This window comes from Balaenoptera acutorostrata, chromosome 10 (genome assembly GCF_949987535.1).
Source record: "Balaenoptera acutorostrata chromosome 10, mBalAcu1.1, whole genome shotgun sequence".
In the NCBI taxonomy this organism is placed as follows: domain Eukaryota; kingdom Metazoa; phylum Chordata; class Mammalia; order Artiodactyla; family Balaenopteridae; genus Balaenoptera; species Balaenoptera acutorostrata.
Genome location: NC_080073.1, coordinates 63,614,084 through 63,628,153, shown reverse-complemented (window position 1 = coordinate 63,628,153; position 14,070 = coordinate 63,614,084). Strand labels below are relative to the sequence as shown.

General features: G+C 39.0%; 1 protein-coding gene across 1 annotated transcript in view; it reads right to left on the bottom strand.

Moving 5' to 3' along the window:
• The window catches only part of COL21A1 (collagen type XXI alpha 1 chain), a 185,367-nt gene that overhangs the window by 63,211 nt on the left and 108,086 nt on the right, over positions 1-14,070 (bottom strand). Inside the window, exons 13-16 of the mRNA XM_057555093.1 lie at positions 4,652-4,705; positions 4,104-4,155; positions 3,470-3,525; positions 3,292-3,345 (exon numbers count right to left, since the gene is read on the bottom strand). Coding sequence (XP_057411076.1) covers positions 3,292-3,345; positions 3,470-3,525; positions 4,104-4,155; positions 4,652-4,705 — 216 coding nt within the window. The remainder of the gene's footprint in view (positions 1-3,291; positions 3,346-3,469; positions 3,526-4,103; positions 4,156-4,651; positions 4,706-14,070) is intronic.

Below are 14,070 nucleotides of genomic sequence, written 5' to 3'. Positions count from 1 at the left end.
ATTCATCAATAAGAAAACAAACCACCCAAAGTTTTTTTAAATGGTCAAATGTTTTGAATAGATACTTCACAAAAGAAGATATACAAATGGCCAACAAGCCCATAAGATGTCAACACTGTCAGTCATCAGAAAAATGCAAACTAAAACCACATGAGATGCCATGATGTACCAACTAAAATAACTAAAATACAAAATATTAAGTGTTGGCAGGATGTGGTAAAACTGGAATTCTCTTGAATTGCTGATGGCAATAGAGAAGAATGAAACCACTTTGGAAAATAGTTAGGAATTTTCTTAGGAAGTTAAATATACACTCACCATACAATCCAGCAATTCTACTAGGTATCAACCCAAGAGAAATGAAAACTTGTTCAACTCAGATGTGCATAAGAATATTCATATCAACATTATTCATAAGTGCCAAATATAGGAAACAATTCAAATGTTCATCAGCTGATAGATGAAGAAACCAAATGTCATATATCCATACGACTAAATACAGTATGATTATATTTAACTGACATTGTGAGAATGGTAAAACTATAGTGACAGAAAGCAGAGTCCCCAAAATTGCATGAGATAATTCCTTTGAATGAATGAATAAATTAGTCAATCCCCATCCCTCCCTGTCCCTCGCCCTTTCCCTCAACAACACCCCCTTACCCTTCTCTCTCTCTATAAAATATATATATATATACACACATGAAAAGATATTTATTTTGATATATATGGTATAAAAATATACATTTATATATTGACAAATACATTATAAATAATGTAAATACACACACACATACACACATCCTATCGGTTTTGTTTCTCTGGAGCAACCCTGACTAATACACAACCAAATGCAAGGCACAAATCTTGATTGCATCAGGTGAAAAAAATAGCTATTTAGAACAATTTTTAAACAATTAGAAAAATTTGAATATGGGCTCATATTAGAAAATAGTATTGTATTGATATTAAATCTCTTGGGCATCATAATGGAATTAAAGTATTCTTAGGAGATATAAGCTAAAGTGTTTAGGAGAGAAATGCACGGTGTCTCATTTACTTTCCAGTGGCTCAATAAAAAAAAATTATAGAAATAAATGTTCATATATTTATGAGGTTCAATTTTCTGTAGGACTGAAAAATTCCAAAACAAAAATCTGGGTGGGAGGAAGAAAATAGATATTAATACGGTCAGAGAAAATTAGGTATGATTCATTATCCAAAGATTCCAAAAAGGAAATATAAACTGTGGACTATCCAGACAAGAATATTACTCAGTACTAAGAAATGAGCTATCAAGTCATGAAAAGACATGGAGAAGGCTTCCCTGGTGGCACAGTGGTTAAGAATCTGCCTGCCAACACAGGGGACACGGGTTCGAGCCCTGGTCCGGGAAGATCCCACATGCAGCGGAGCAACTAAGCCCGTGCGCCACAACTACTGAGCCCACGTGCCACAACTACTAAAGCCTGCACACCTAGAGCCCATGCTCCACAACAAGAGAAGCTACCGCATTGAGAAGCCAGTGCACCGCAACGAAGAGTAGCCCCCACTCGACACAACTAGAGAAAGCCCGCACACAGCAACAAAGACCCAACACAGACAAAAATAAATAAATAAATAAATTTATTTTTTGTAAATATAATAATAATAATAATAAGAGGGAGGAAGGAAATTTTTGGAGATGACAGATATGTTTATGGCATTGATTGCAGTGATGGCTCACTGCGTATACTTACATACAAACTCACCAAATTGCCTACATTAAATATGTACAGGTTTTTGTATGTCAATCATACCTCAATAAAGTGTTTTTTTTTAAAAAGCTCAAAAAGGCACCTTAAGGCTATGTTCAAATCAAAAAATAGGCAGTAAATGAATTCCTTATTGAACACTTATTCCTTTATCTTACTCTCTCTCTACCATACCATTCTAAGTAGGTAACATTTACTCTATTTTTGAAATGGAGAAAACTGAAGGTCAAAGAATTTGACATACGACATACAGCTAGTTAGAAAAAGTCATTGAGAGGTGGAACTCCAACTCGCTTCTATTCTCTAAACTCTACCACCCCCAAAAAAGTATAATCTCATTTCTTGGGGCACAGGGCCTTTTGATAACAGAAGACAAAGAAAAATTAAATTAGATGAATCCCTAATCTGCAGGTAAGGAGAAGAATCTGTGTTCTCTAACCTAGAGAAACTAGATTATAAACTCCATAAGAGTTTTGTTTTCTTCTATATGTCCAGCACCTAATAAATATCAATAAATATCTGTTTAATCAACAAACAAGTGGGAAATAAAATACAAAACCAGTGAAATATAATTAACAACACATGACTGAGCTCTTGAAAATGGGCCCCCATATTTTACATTCAGGAAGTACTATCTATAATCTTTAAGGGATCATTGATATTTGGAGAACTTTCATAACCTTTAAGTGAAAAAATGGACAATGTTTCCAAAGGAAGGGAAAATATCTATAGACCAAGAAAATTTGGACTGAATTTCTGAGCAAGTTTGGCCTTCAAAGTGCTGACCATTAGGAAAAATGATGACATCTCTAAATCCAACGCTTGATCAAGTGGTCTCGGTGGTTGATGGATTTACACAAATTCTCTCCTTAGGGATCAAAATAAACAAAAACAAAAACAAAACAATGTACAGTAGGACAATGAGGTGGATTGTTGGCTCATTCCAGATACACTGACTTGAATACATTTACCTACCTGATGTCTTTTTATTTAATAAGCCACACTATAGAAAGCCTGTTTCTATTTGATAATTGACCCAGAGAAGTTTTTTATGTAAGAATAAGATGATGTTAACCCACCATTGTAAGGGCACGTGCCTTTGAGTTTTTTCAGGACTGGTGAGTGATTGGCACTTTTGCTGTTCTTCTTGCTCTAATTCTCCCATATTCATACCACACAAGTTGTCAGGGTTAAGGTTGAAATTGTTAGGGTTAAGGGTCCCGTCCCTACTCTCTGAAAAAAATTGAATCCCTTGGGAGACACAGCTAAGTACTTCTGCCTCTAATCCACCAAACAAACCCATCTGAATGACTCATCAAAGAAGCTCAACCTTTTAATATCCTGGGATTTTATTTCCAACACAGAAGAATTCATGATAGACTCAAAATAAATTTAGAATCATTTTAAAATTACACTAAAACAACTTTTAGTTCATTCATTTTATACCAATGTCATACATAAAAAAAGTCTAATATCTGTACATTTTTCTCATATTCACTCACAAGTTACAGAAATCTTTTTTTTTTTTTGTAAATACCTTGTAACCAGGGCTACCCATTAATCCATCCTTTCCATGTCTTCCTGGTTCTCCCTGAAAAAATAAATGCAAGTATTTTAATATATTTTTTGCGCTAATTTTTCTTTTTAAAAGAAGATAGTAGAGGTTACATTTTATTTAAAGTAAAATACTTAAGAACTTTTTCTGTCAAACTCACAGCACGTCCAGGAAGGCCAGGAAAACCAGCATTCCCCTTTTCACCTTTTGCACCCTGTATTAAAAATAAACACTTAAAAACAATCCTTACAATAAGGCTTTAAAATTCCAACTCGAACTTAAATAGGAAAGTAAGCTAACTTCCTTATGGAGTGACAGAATTCATGGAACCACAGCTTGTGTTGGCCCTGCAGCTTTCAGCAAAGCACTATTTTACCAGGACACAACATGACATTGAGGATAAGATGGATGCAGAATTACAAGCATCTAAACACAGAAACCACTACTTGGTAAAAGTAAAAAGCAATGAGCATCTTAAATATAAAGAGACTAAACATTTCCTCCAATGTGAAAAAATAGGATTCTCAATGGACACTGTTAAACAGCTATCACTTCCAAGGAATCTCTCTGTAAATATTTTTAAAGTTCAGAAGGCTCAATAACACAAAGTATTCTTATAGAATACCATGCATAACAGTCAACAGTTATTTCTCCATTGTTCTGAATAAATCCCCTGAGAAAGGTGAACAAAGCTAATTGCTACAACAGTGGGCTGGGACTGAAATTCAAATTTTCTATTTCCATTGTATTGAAAGTTCAATATGGATACTTTGTTTTGGGATCTATACTTCCCTTTTTGCCATAAAATCCAGGTGATCCTTTATCTCCTTTGGGACCCATTTCACCCTAAAAGATAAAAATATAAATCCTGAATTTTAGAGAAATATTAATATTTCGCTTATATATTAAAGAAAAAACAATTCCAATTATAAACAACAGAGTTTAATATGTCCACATCAAAATAAAATAGAAATAAATTATTTAAAGTTTGTTTACAAAAGTCCTATTTCCCAGGCTTTATAACCAAAAACAAGGAAAACTCAGGGCATTTGTTACTATAACAGGGCCTTATAGTAAAAGGTTTATAGTTAAGAGAATTTCTATGTAATGAAAACTACTCATCAATTTTTAAATACTATAAAATGTATGGCTGAAAATTTTAAAGGAAATTTGTAAAAGCTTTATGTAAACTATGATTATTAATCTTAACCCAGTCATTTACTTTAATATATTTTAATTTATATATCAACATTTATTTATAACCCATTTATAACATAAAGTACTTTCAATTTGAAATAAAATATGGCATTGCTTAATTTTAAGAAGAACAGATTTCTTCAACCTTTGATCCTGGCATTCCATGAAGCCCAGGAAAACCAGGAAGTCCACGGTCACCCTGAAAATAAAACAAATTAATTAAAGAAAACACATTTCAGCCTAAAAGAAATCAACATATATTCTTCCACCTCATTCTTGTCAAAATTCATTGGAAATAAATCTGCAAACTGTTCAGTGCACATCTACATTAAAACCCTATCTCTACGAAAGACCAATCCTCATTTATCAGGGTTTCATTTATAATCAGAGAAGGAAAGTATTTGGGGCCAGGGGAATCTCATCAGCAATGCTGACTCCACCCTTAGAGAGTAGCCACCTATTCTAAAAATATTTAGGCTCTTACAGTGGCAAGGCCTAGGAGTTAATAGAAATGATCAAGTACCAAGACTCTGTGGAGAGAGCCAGCCTCTGAGGTCCCAGCTCAGTGAGGACAAACCCTGAGCCAAAGGTCTCAAAACACTCTAGGATTCTGTGGAATTTTTTTCCAATTGCTGATCTTAGAAAATTGTTCATAGTAGGTATCTATCCAGATGAGTTTATGAAGAGGAAAGGCCATCTCTCCAAAGGAGGAGAGATGGAGAAAATCACAACAGCTTGATATTTAGTGGACATCGTTTTAAGACTTATTTCTGTGGGACATACTGGGTGCTATTGCCCTAGCTTCAAAAATCTTAATTGTCAAGACACAGTTAAGAGAAGCCCAATGGCTGGCACAGCAAGATTTGGGTCAATTCACTTTTTATTTATTTATTTATTTATTTATGGCTGTGTTGGGTCTTTGTTTCTATGCGAGGGCTTTCTCTAGTTGCGGCGAGTGGGGGCCACTCTTCATCGCGGTGCATGGGCCTCTCACTATCGCGGCCTCTCTCGTTGCAGAGCACAGGCTCCAGACGCGCAGGCTGAGTAATTGTGGCTCACGGGCCCAGTTGCTCTGCGACATGTGGGATCTTCCCAGACCAGGGCTCAAACCCATGTCCCCTGCATTGGCAGGCAGATTCTCAACCACTGCGCCACCAGGGAAGCCCCTCAATTCACTTTTATTTAGGCAAATTAAGATAATTGCCTACAAACAATTCATGATCTTCTTAGCTTGTCTGGTAGGGAGAGAAGAGGATGTGACCAGTTATCTATGATGGATGTAATTCTTAGAAATCTTAATTTAATGAAGGTTATTTATCCCCATGTTTTAAAGAGTGACACAGTTATTCAAGGCATAGAACCCTTCAAAGGCAATATTACTACTCCATTTTCACTTTCCAGCACTATCTAATAAATTAATGGTGAGAGAACCACCTGCGCTAACTCAGGCTGAAATGAGATGAGCAGTTGAAGGCCAGGTAGACTAAGATACACTCTTGATAAGATGGAACTTAGCTGGGCAATGAGTACTTAATAAAAGTACAGAAGAAAGGGGCAAAGCAGGATTCCCTTTAAGGATGAACCAAGTCCCAGCTAAGACTTCCCTTCTCTGGCTACAGTTTATAGAAGACACCATCTTCCAACTTTATTTTCCTGGAGATAAGACAAACTCATCTCAGATGAACTGAAAAGACCAGGAGCATTAACCCACGTTGGAACCAAAAAAATATATAATCTGGACAAAGCTACCCACATGGGCATAAGCAAGACTTTTAAGTAAAATAAAAGGCAGAGCATCCATGTTAACATACAGCAATGAAATGGGGGAAGGGCAGAGAAATTTAGCAAAATGCTTGGGGAATACTAAGACAATACCTACAAAATACAAAACATGAGAAAAAGTGACCCAAACACAATATACTCAGTCAAGTTGTGTCCAAGGTTTAAAAGTAATGGGTAGCAATAAGTGGTAAGAAAAGATACTGAGCTTTATCTGTAAAAATAAACATGTAAGAATAGCCAGGAAAATTTTGATCATAAAGAATAATGAGGAAGGACTAGGCCTGCCAGTATTAAATCATATTATGAAGAAACAATAATTAAAACTGTTTGGCAGTGGAGAAGGTGTAGACAGGTAAATGGAACAGAATGGAAAGCCAAAAACAGCAGACCCAAATGAGAAAGGAAATTCAGTGATAATGATGGTTTTACAAATAAATGAGAAAAAAAGTGAAATTTCAAAAATACTGTTTAGCAACTGGCTATCCTTTTAGGAAAAGAAAGGGGAAAATATGAATACTCATCTAATTTTACTCCAAATATCGAAAATTTTAAGATTAAAATATAAAATAATAAAAATTCCAAAAATCAAAGCAGGAGTAATTATATTCAAAACGTTAGAATGCTGAACCTTTCTATACAGATATAAACATAGGAGAAAAGAAGTAAAACTTTATATATATAAATAGTTAAAATTTCTGTATGTCTAAAATTCCAAAACCCAAATCAAAACACATAAGCCAGAAAAAATATTTTCACACAATTTATGACATGCATATAAAAATCAATTTTTAAAAAGATGAACAGCCCAGTAGGAAAAAATAAAGGCTATAAATACAAAGCAAATTACAGAGAAGTAACAATATGTCCAAAAATCATATGACAGGTACTTTACCTTATTCACTAATAAAGGATTGCAAATCAAATCAATACTATTTTTAACATATATTGATGAAAATCAGAAATTTAATGAAATTCAGTGCTGATAAGGGTGTGAAGAAAGATATTTCAAACACTTGTTGGGGGAGTACACATTTTCTGGAAGGTAAATAGGCAATTTGTCTCAAAATTTAATTATGAACTTAACCCTTTGATTCTCTAATCAGTTCCACTTCTGGGAAATTTTCCTATGGATACACTCAGAAAAAGTTACTGAGAAATATATACAAAGATGTTCATACAGTCTTGTTGATAATACACACACACACACGCACACACACACACACGCACACACAAAGTACAGTAAGGAACCACAGTCTCCCTAAGTTAGAGGTTTCTTAAATTGGGTAAGAACAGCCCCTATAAGTCTGTATCTATGATTAACCTTCGGTTTACAGTTTCTTTCACGAAGCCTTTTTGAATTTTCAACTTTCCTCTCAACTCCTAGAGTTTTATTCAACTCTCATCTCTGGCACTTAACATTTACTCTCTTAAAATAGTTACTTTGTATGTGTTGTGTGCTTTATTAGACACCAATCTCTTTGAAAATAATCCGTTCTTGATGCATTCTTATTTCATCTTAGTAGACATGATTATTATTTATCAATATTCAGATTCTCTCTACTTCTAAGCATATGGGGGGGGGCGGAAATCACACTTTCCTGACTCTTGAAGTTGGTGTGGTTTACAAAATTTGCTCTAGCTAATTAAAGATGAATGGAAGTGGTTTATGAGCCACTCTTTGATTCTCTAGGGACCTGCTACTGTAATTAGTTATAATCTAGAGGGTGAAACTTTTGTTAGCCTGAGTCTGCTAATAAGTGTACAGTTTGATGAGCAATAAACCTTTTTTGTTTTAAGGCATTGGCATTTGGCATTTGTGTGTTATTGCAACATAACCTACTCTATCCTAGCTAATGTCTTGCTTGTGATTAATGATAATTTACTGAATATGCAAATACTTTCATTTTCTAAAATATAGTAAGCACTCTTGAGTCCTCCAAGAAAATTCCAATAAAAAAAATTATTTTGAGGAGTCACACTCTTGATTCCCACTGAGTTTACAAGAGATTAGAATCAAAGAGAATCCAAGATTTGCAGTAAGTTGGTTCCATTTTCCCCAGGTTGCCTCGAAGCTTCCTGACTGATAACAAGCCTTTGATAAGCCTGCCAATCTCACAGGTTGATCTAGAGTCTCAGTCTCCAAAGTTACGTCAAGATTATTTATTTGAGTAGCAAGAGAATATGTAAACTAATATTTTAAAAATCTCATTCTTTCAAAATTTCTCAGTGTGTCTGTTTTCAATACACATAATCCTTTATTCAATAGCATAGCATATAATTCATACATATATATGGGACTACATGCCCCAAAGACTTTCACTGCAAAGATTTTGCAGTTTAAAAGTTTGATGATATACAATCTACAGGGAACTATCCCTCCTCCCTTGAGAGAGTATTTTTTCTTTCTTAAAGCCTTTATTTTTGAGACATGGAGGAAACATCTCACAGGTACACATGCAAAAGTAAGACCATGAATCCACTGTCATGGCACAATCAGTGCAAACTATCACTCATCTAGCCAACCTCCTCCTCCCTCCCCTCCTCCCCCGCCTTCTTCCCCCCTCTCCTCCCCCTCCTCAGCTACTCACAGGCATTGGGCCTTCTCATGCTGCAGGCATAGAGCAAAAGAGGAAGAAATCACATTGTTAAAAACAATTCTGGCCAAAGCAGAAAAATATGGTGAAAAGAAAAGAAAAGAAAGCCAGACTGAGATCCAGACATTTTATTTCAACCCCTGATCCTTGAGTAACTTCAGGCAGATGATTGAAGTTCCTCATTTCTCAGTTTCAAAACTGTACAATAGGGTTCATTTACTTTACAAGTAATGTAAAACAGGCAGAGCATGACTTACTCTACTAACCTCATAGGACTTTTTGCGAGGACAGCATGTGATAGGCAATGCATGTGGATAATATCCACACAAGACATGTCTAAAAATAAAACAGAAAAATGTACACACAACAGGAAACACCTTCAGCACCCAACATGTCAAAAGCCTTACACATCTTCCTGTTCCTTCTCTTCTCAGTTAAAAACCACTAAGTGTCACACAGGACCAGGACAAATAATGATTTCCTGAGAAGTGTTTAAATCTACTAAAATGTTCCCTCTCTAACGTGCGATGGGCCTTCCCCTTGGGTTTGGGCATCACCATTGGACTACTCAGGTCTAGGAAAAAAGTAGATTCCTAAGCTCCTAATATACGATCCCTGCCACAGTTTATCAATGACCATAAAACAGAGCACACCCAAAATGAAGATGAGAAATAAGAGTTTAGAACCAAGATGAAGCATCCTGTAAAAATTCAAAAAAAGTTGTAAGTTTCCCAATGATGCCAGTGGAGAAAAAGGAAACAGGACAGAAAGCAGCAGAGCAGCCAAGAAATGAGGCAGGACATAGAATGAATGGTTCATCACCATAAACTGAGATGCTGAATCCATTATAGGGCCCTAAAAGAAAAGAGGCTGAAAGGTCAGGAAACAATCAAAACTTTGCAAAAACGTCCACAGAAGTAGTGAAAACCTGAGCACACACAGGTCAGCACCACATGGACAGACGGAGGGATGCTCAACCAAGCCTGACTTTAGAGAACATTTTGGGAGGCCCTGCTGCTTTGGAAGAAAAGCCTCTGAGGAAAGGAGGTAGGAAAGAAGGAAAATGTGGTACCACTCCTTCCATAAGAAGGAGGGAAAGTTTTCTGAAAAATCCCTGCTTGTAACAATTTCACAATTTCTCCAGATTCTGATGAAACAAAATATTTTATTAGAAAAAAAGAGTGTATAGATATGTATTTAATAATATTTTATTATTTATTATGTGAATTATACCATTAATTATACCAATATATCAATTATTGCTATGCTTATCACAAATATGTATATATATTTGACACATACATTTAAACTCATATACATTATATTTAATAATATTACAATAAAAAACTCTATTAAGGGAGGAGAGGAAGATGTGGTACATATACAATGGAATACTACTTAGCCATAAAAAAGAATGAAATAATGCCATTTGCAGCAACACTAGAGATGATCATACTAAGTGAAGTAAGAAAGAGAAAGACAGATATCATATGATATCACTTATATGTGGAATCTAAAATATGACACAAATGAACTTATCTATGAAACAGAAACAGACTCGCAGACAGAGCGCAGACTTGTGGTTGCCAAGGGGGGTGGGGCAGGAAGGGGTTGGGAGTTTGGGATTAGCAGATGCAAACTATTAAGCAGAGAATGGATAAACAACAAGATCCTACTGTAGAGCATAGGGAACTATATTGAATATCTTGTGATAAATCATAATGGAAAAGAATATGAGAAAGACTATGTGTGTATATATGTGTGTGTGTGTGTGTGTGTGTGTGTATAACTGAGTCACTTTGCTGTACAGCAAAAATTAACACATTGTAAATCAACTATATTTCAATAAAATAAAAATTTTAACATCTTTATTAGAGTATAATTGCTTTACCATGGTGTGTTAGTTTCTGCTGTATAACAAAGTGAGTCAGCTATATGTATACATATATCCCCGTATCTCCTCCCTCTTGTGTCTCCCTCCCATTCTCCCTATCCCACCCCTCTAGGTGGTCACAAAGCACCGAGCTGATCTCCCTGTGCTATGTGGATGCTTCCCACTAGCTATCTATTTTACATTGGTAGTGTATATATGTCCATGCCACTCTCTCACTTCATCCCAGCTTACCCTTCCCCCTCCCCATGTCCTCAAGTCCATTCTCTACATCTGCATCTTTAGGACAGGAATAAAATAAATTTTTTAAAAAAGAAAGAAAGAGAGGGGGAGAAGATGGCGGAAGAGTAAGACGTGGAGATCACCTTCCTTCCCACAGATACAGTAGAAATACATCTACACGTGGAACTGCTCCTACAGAACACCCACTGAACGCTGGCAGAAAATGTCCGACCTCCAAAAAGGCAAGAAACTCCCCCCGTACTTGGGTAGGGCAAAAGAAAAAAGAAATAACAGAGACAAAAGAATAGGGACGGCACCTGCACCAGTGGGAGGGAGCTGTGAAGGAGGAAAGGTTTCCACGCACTAGGAAGCCCCTTCGCGGGCAGAGACTGCGGGTGGCAGAGGGGGGAAGCCTTGGAGCCACGGAGGAGAGCGCAGCCACAGAGGTGCGGAGGGCAAAGCGGAGAGGTTCCCGCACGGAGGAGCAGTGCCGACCAGCACTCACCAGCCCGAGAGGCTTGTCTGCTCACCCGCCGGGGTGGGCGGGGCTGGGAGCTGAGGCTCGGCTTCGGTCGGATCGCAGGGAGAGGACTGGGGCTGGCGGCGTGAACACAGCCTGAAGGGGTTAGCGCACCACAGCTAGCCGGGAGGGAGTCTGGGGAAAAAGTCTGCAGCTGCCGAAGAGGCAAGAGACTTTTTCTTCCCTCTGTGTTTCCTCGTGCGCGAGGAGAGGGGATTCAGAGCGCCGCCTAAACGAACTCCAGAGACTGGCGCGAGCCGCAGCTATCAGCGCGGACCCCACAGCAACAGGGGCGCAGAGGAAAAAACGGAGAGATTCCCGCACAGAGGCTCGGCGCCGAGTAGCACTCAGCAGCCCGAGAGGCTTGTCTGCTCACCCGCCGGGGCAGGCGGGGCTGGGAGCTGAGGCTCGGCTTCGGTCGGATCGCAGGGAGAGGACGGGGATTGTCGGCGTGAACACAGCCTGAAGGGGTTGGTGCAACACAGCTAGCCCGGAGGGAGTCCGGGAAAAGGTCTGCAGCTGCCGAAGAGGCAAGAGACTTTTTCTTGCCTCTTTGTTTCCCGGCGGGCAAGGAGAGGGGATTCAGAGCGCCGCCTAAACGAACTCCAGAGAAGGGCGCGAGCCGCGGCGATCAGAGCGGACCCCAGAGACAGGCGTGAGACGCTGGGGCTGCTGCTGCCGCCTCCAAAAAGCCTGTGTGTGAGCACAGGTCACTCTCCACACCGCCCCTCCCGGTAGCCTGTGCAGCCCGCCACTGCCAGGGTCCCGGGATCCGGGGACAACATCCCCGGGAGAACGCACTGCGCGCCTCGGGCTGGTGCAACGTCACGCCGGCCTCGGCCGCTGCAGGCTCGCCCCGCCTCCTCTGTAGCCCTCCCTCCCCGCGGCCTGGGTGAGCCAGAGCCCCCGAAGCAGCTGCTCGTTTAACCCCGTCCTCTCTGGGCGGGGAACAGACGCCCTCAGGCGACCTACACGCAGAGGCGGGTCCAAATCCAAAGCTGAACCCCAGGAGCTGTGCGAACAGGGAAGAGAAGGGGAAATCTCTCCCAGCAGCCTCAGAAGCAGCGGATTAAAACTCCACAAACAACTTGATGTGCCTGCATCTGTTGAATACCTGAATAGACAACGAATCATCCCAAATTCAGGAGGTGGACTCTGGGAGCAGGAGATATTAATTTTTCCCCTTTTCCTTCTTTTTTGTGAGTGTATATGTATATGCTTCTGGGTGAGATTTTGTCTGTATAGCTTTGCTTTACAATAGCTTTATTTTACTTCACTATATTATAGCCTCTTTCTTTCTTTCTTTCTATTTTTTCTCCCTTTTACTCTGAGCCGTGTGGACGAAAGGCTCTTGGTGCTCCAGCCAGGCATCAGGGCCGTGCCTCTGAGGTGGGAGAGCCAACTTCAGAACACTGGTCCACAAGAGACCTCCCAGCTCCACGTAATACCAAACGGCAAAAATCTCCCAGAGATCTCCATCTCAACATCAAGACCCAGCTTCACTCAATGACCAGCAAGCTACAGTGCTGGACACCCTATGCCAAACAACTAGCTAGACAGGAACACAACCCCATCCATTAGCAGAGAGGCTGCCTAAAATCATAATAAGGCCACTGACACCCCAAAATACACCACCAGACGTGGACGTGCCCACCAGAAAGACAAGATCTAGCCTCATCCACCAGAACTCAGGCACTAGTTCCCTCCACCAGGAAGCCTACACAACCCACTGAACCAACCTTAGCCACTGGGGACAGATACCAAAAACAACGGGAACTACGAACCTGCAGCCTGTGAAAAGGAGACCCCAAACACAGTAAGATAGGCAAAATGAGACGACAGAAAAACACACAGCAGATGAAGGAGCAGGCTCAGAACACACTGGACTTAACAAATGAAGAGGAAATAGGTAGTCTACCTGAAAAAGAATTCAGAATAATGATAGTAAGGATGATCCAAAATCTTGGAAATAGAATAGACAAAATGCAAGAAACATTTAACAAGGATGTAGAAGAACTAAAGAGGAACCAAGCAATGATGAAAAACACAATAAATGAAATTAAAAATACTCTAGATGGGATCAATAGTAGAATAACTGAGGCAGAAGAAAGGATAAGTGACCTGGAGGATAAAATGGTGGAAATAACTACTACAGAGCAGGATAAAGAAAAAAGAATGAAAAGAACTGAGGACAGTCTCAGGGACCTCTGGGACAACATTAAATGCGCCAACATTCAAATTATAGGGGTACCAGAAGAAGAAGAGAAAAAGAAAGGGACTGAGAAAATTTTTGAAGAGATTATAGTTGAAAACTTCCCTAATATGGGAAAGGAAATAGTTAATCAAGTCCTGGAAGCACAGAGAGTCCCATACAGGATAAACCCAAGGAGGAACACGCCAAGACACATATTAATCAAACTGTCAAAAATTAAATATAAGGAAAACATATTAAAGGCAGCAAGGGAAAAAAAAACAAATAACACACAAGGGAATCCCCATAAGGTTAACATCTGATCTCTCAGCAGAAACTCTGCAAGCCAGAAGGGAGTGGCAGG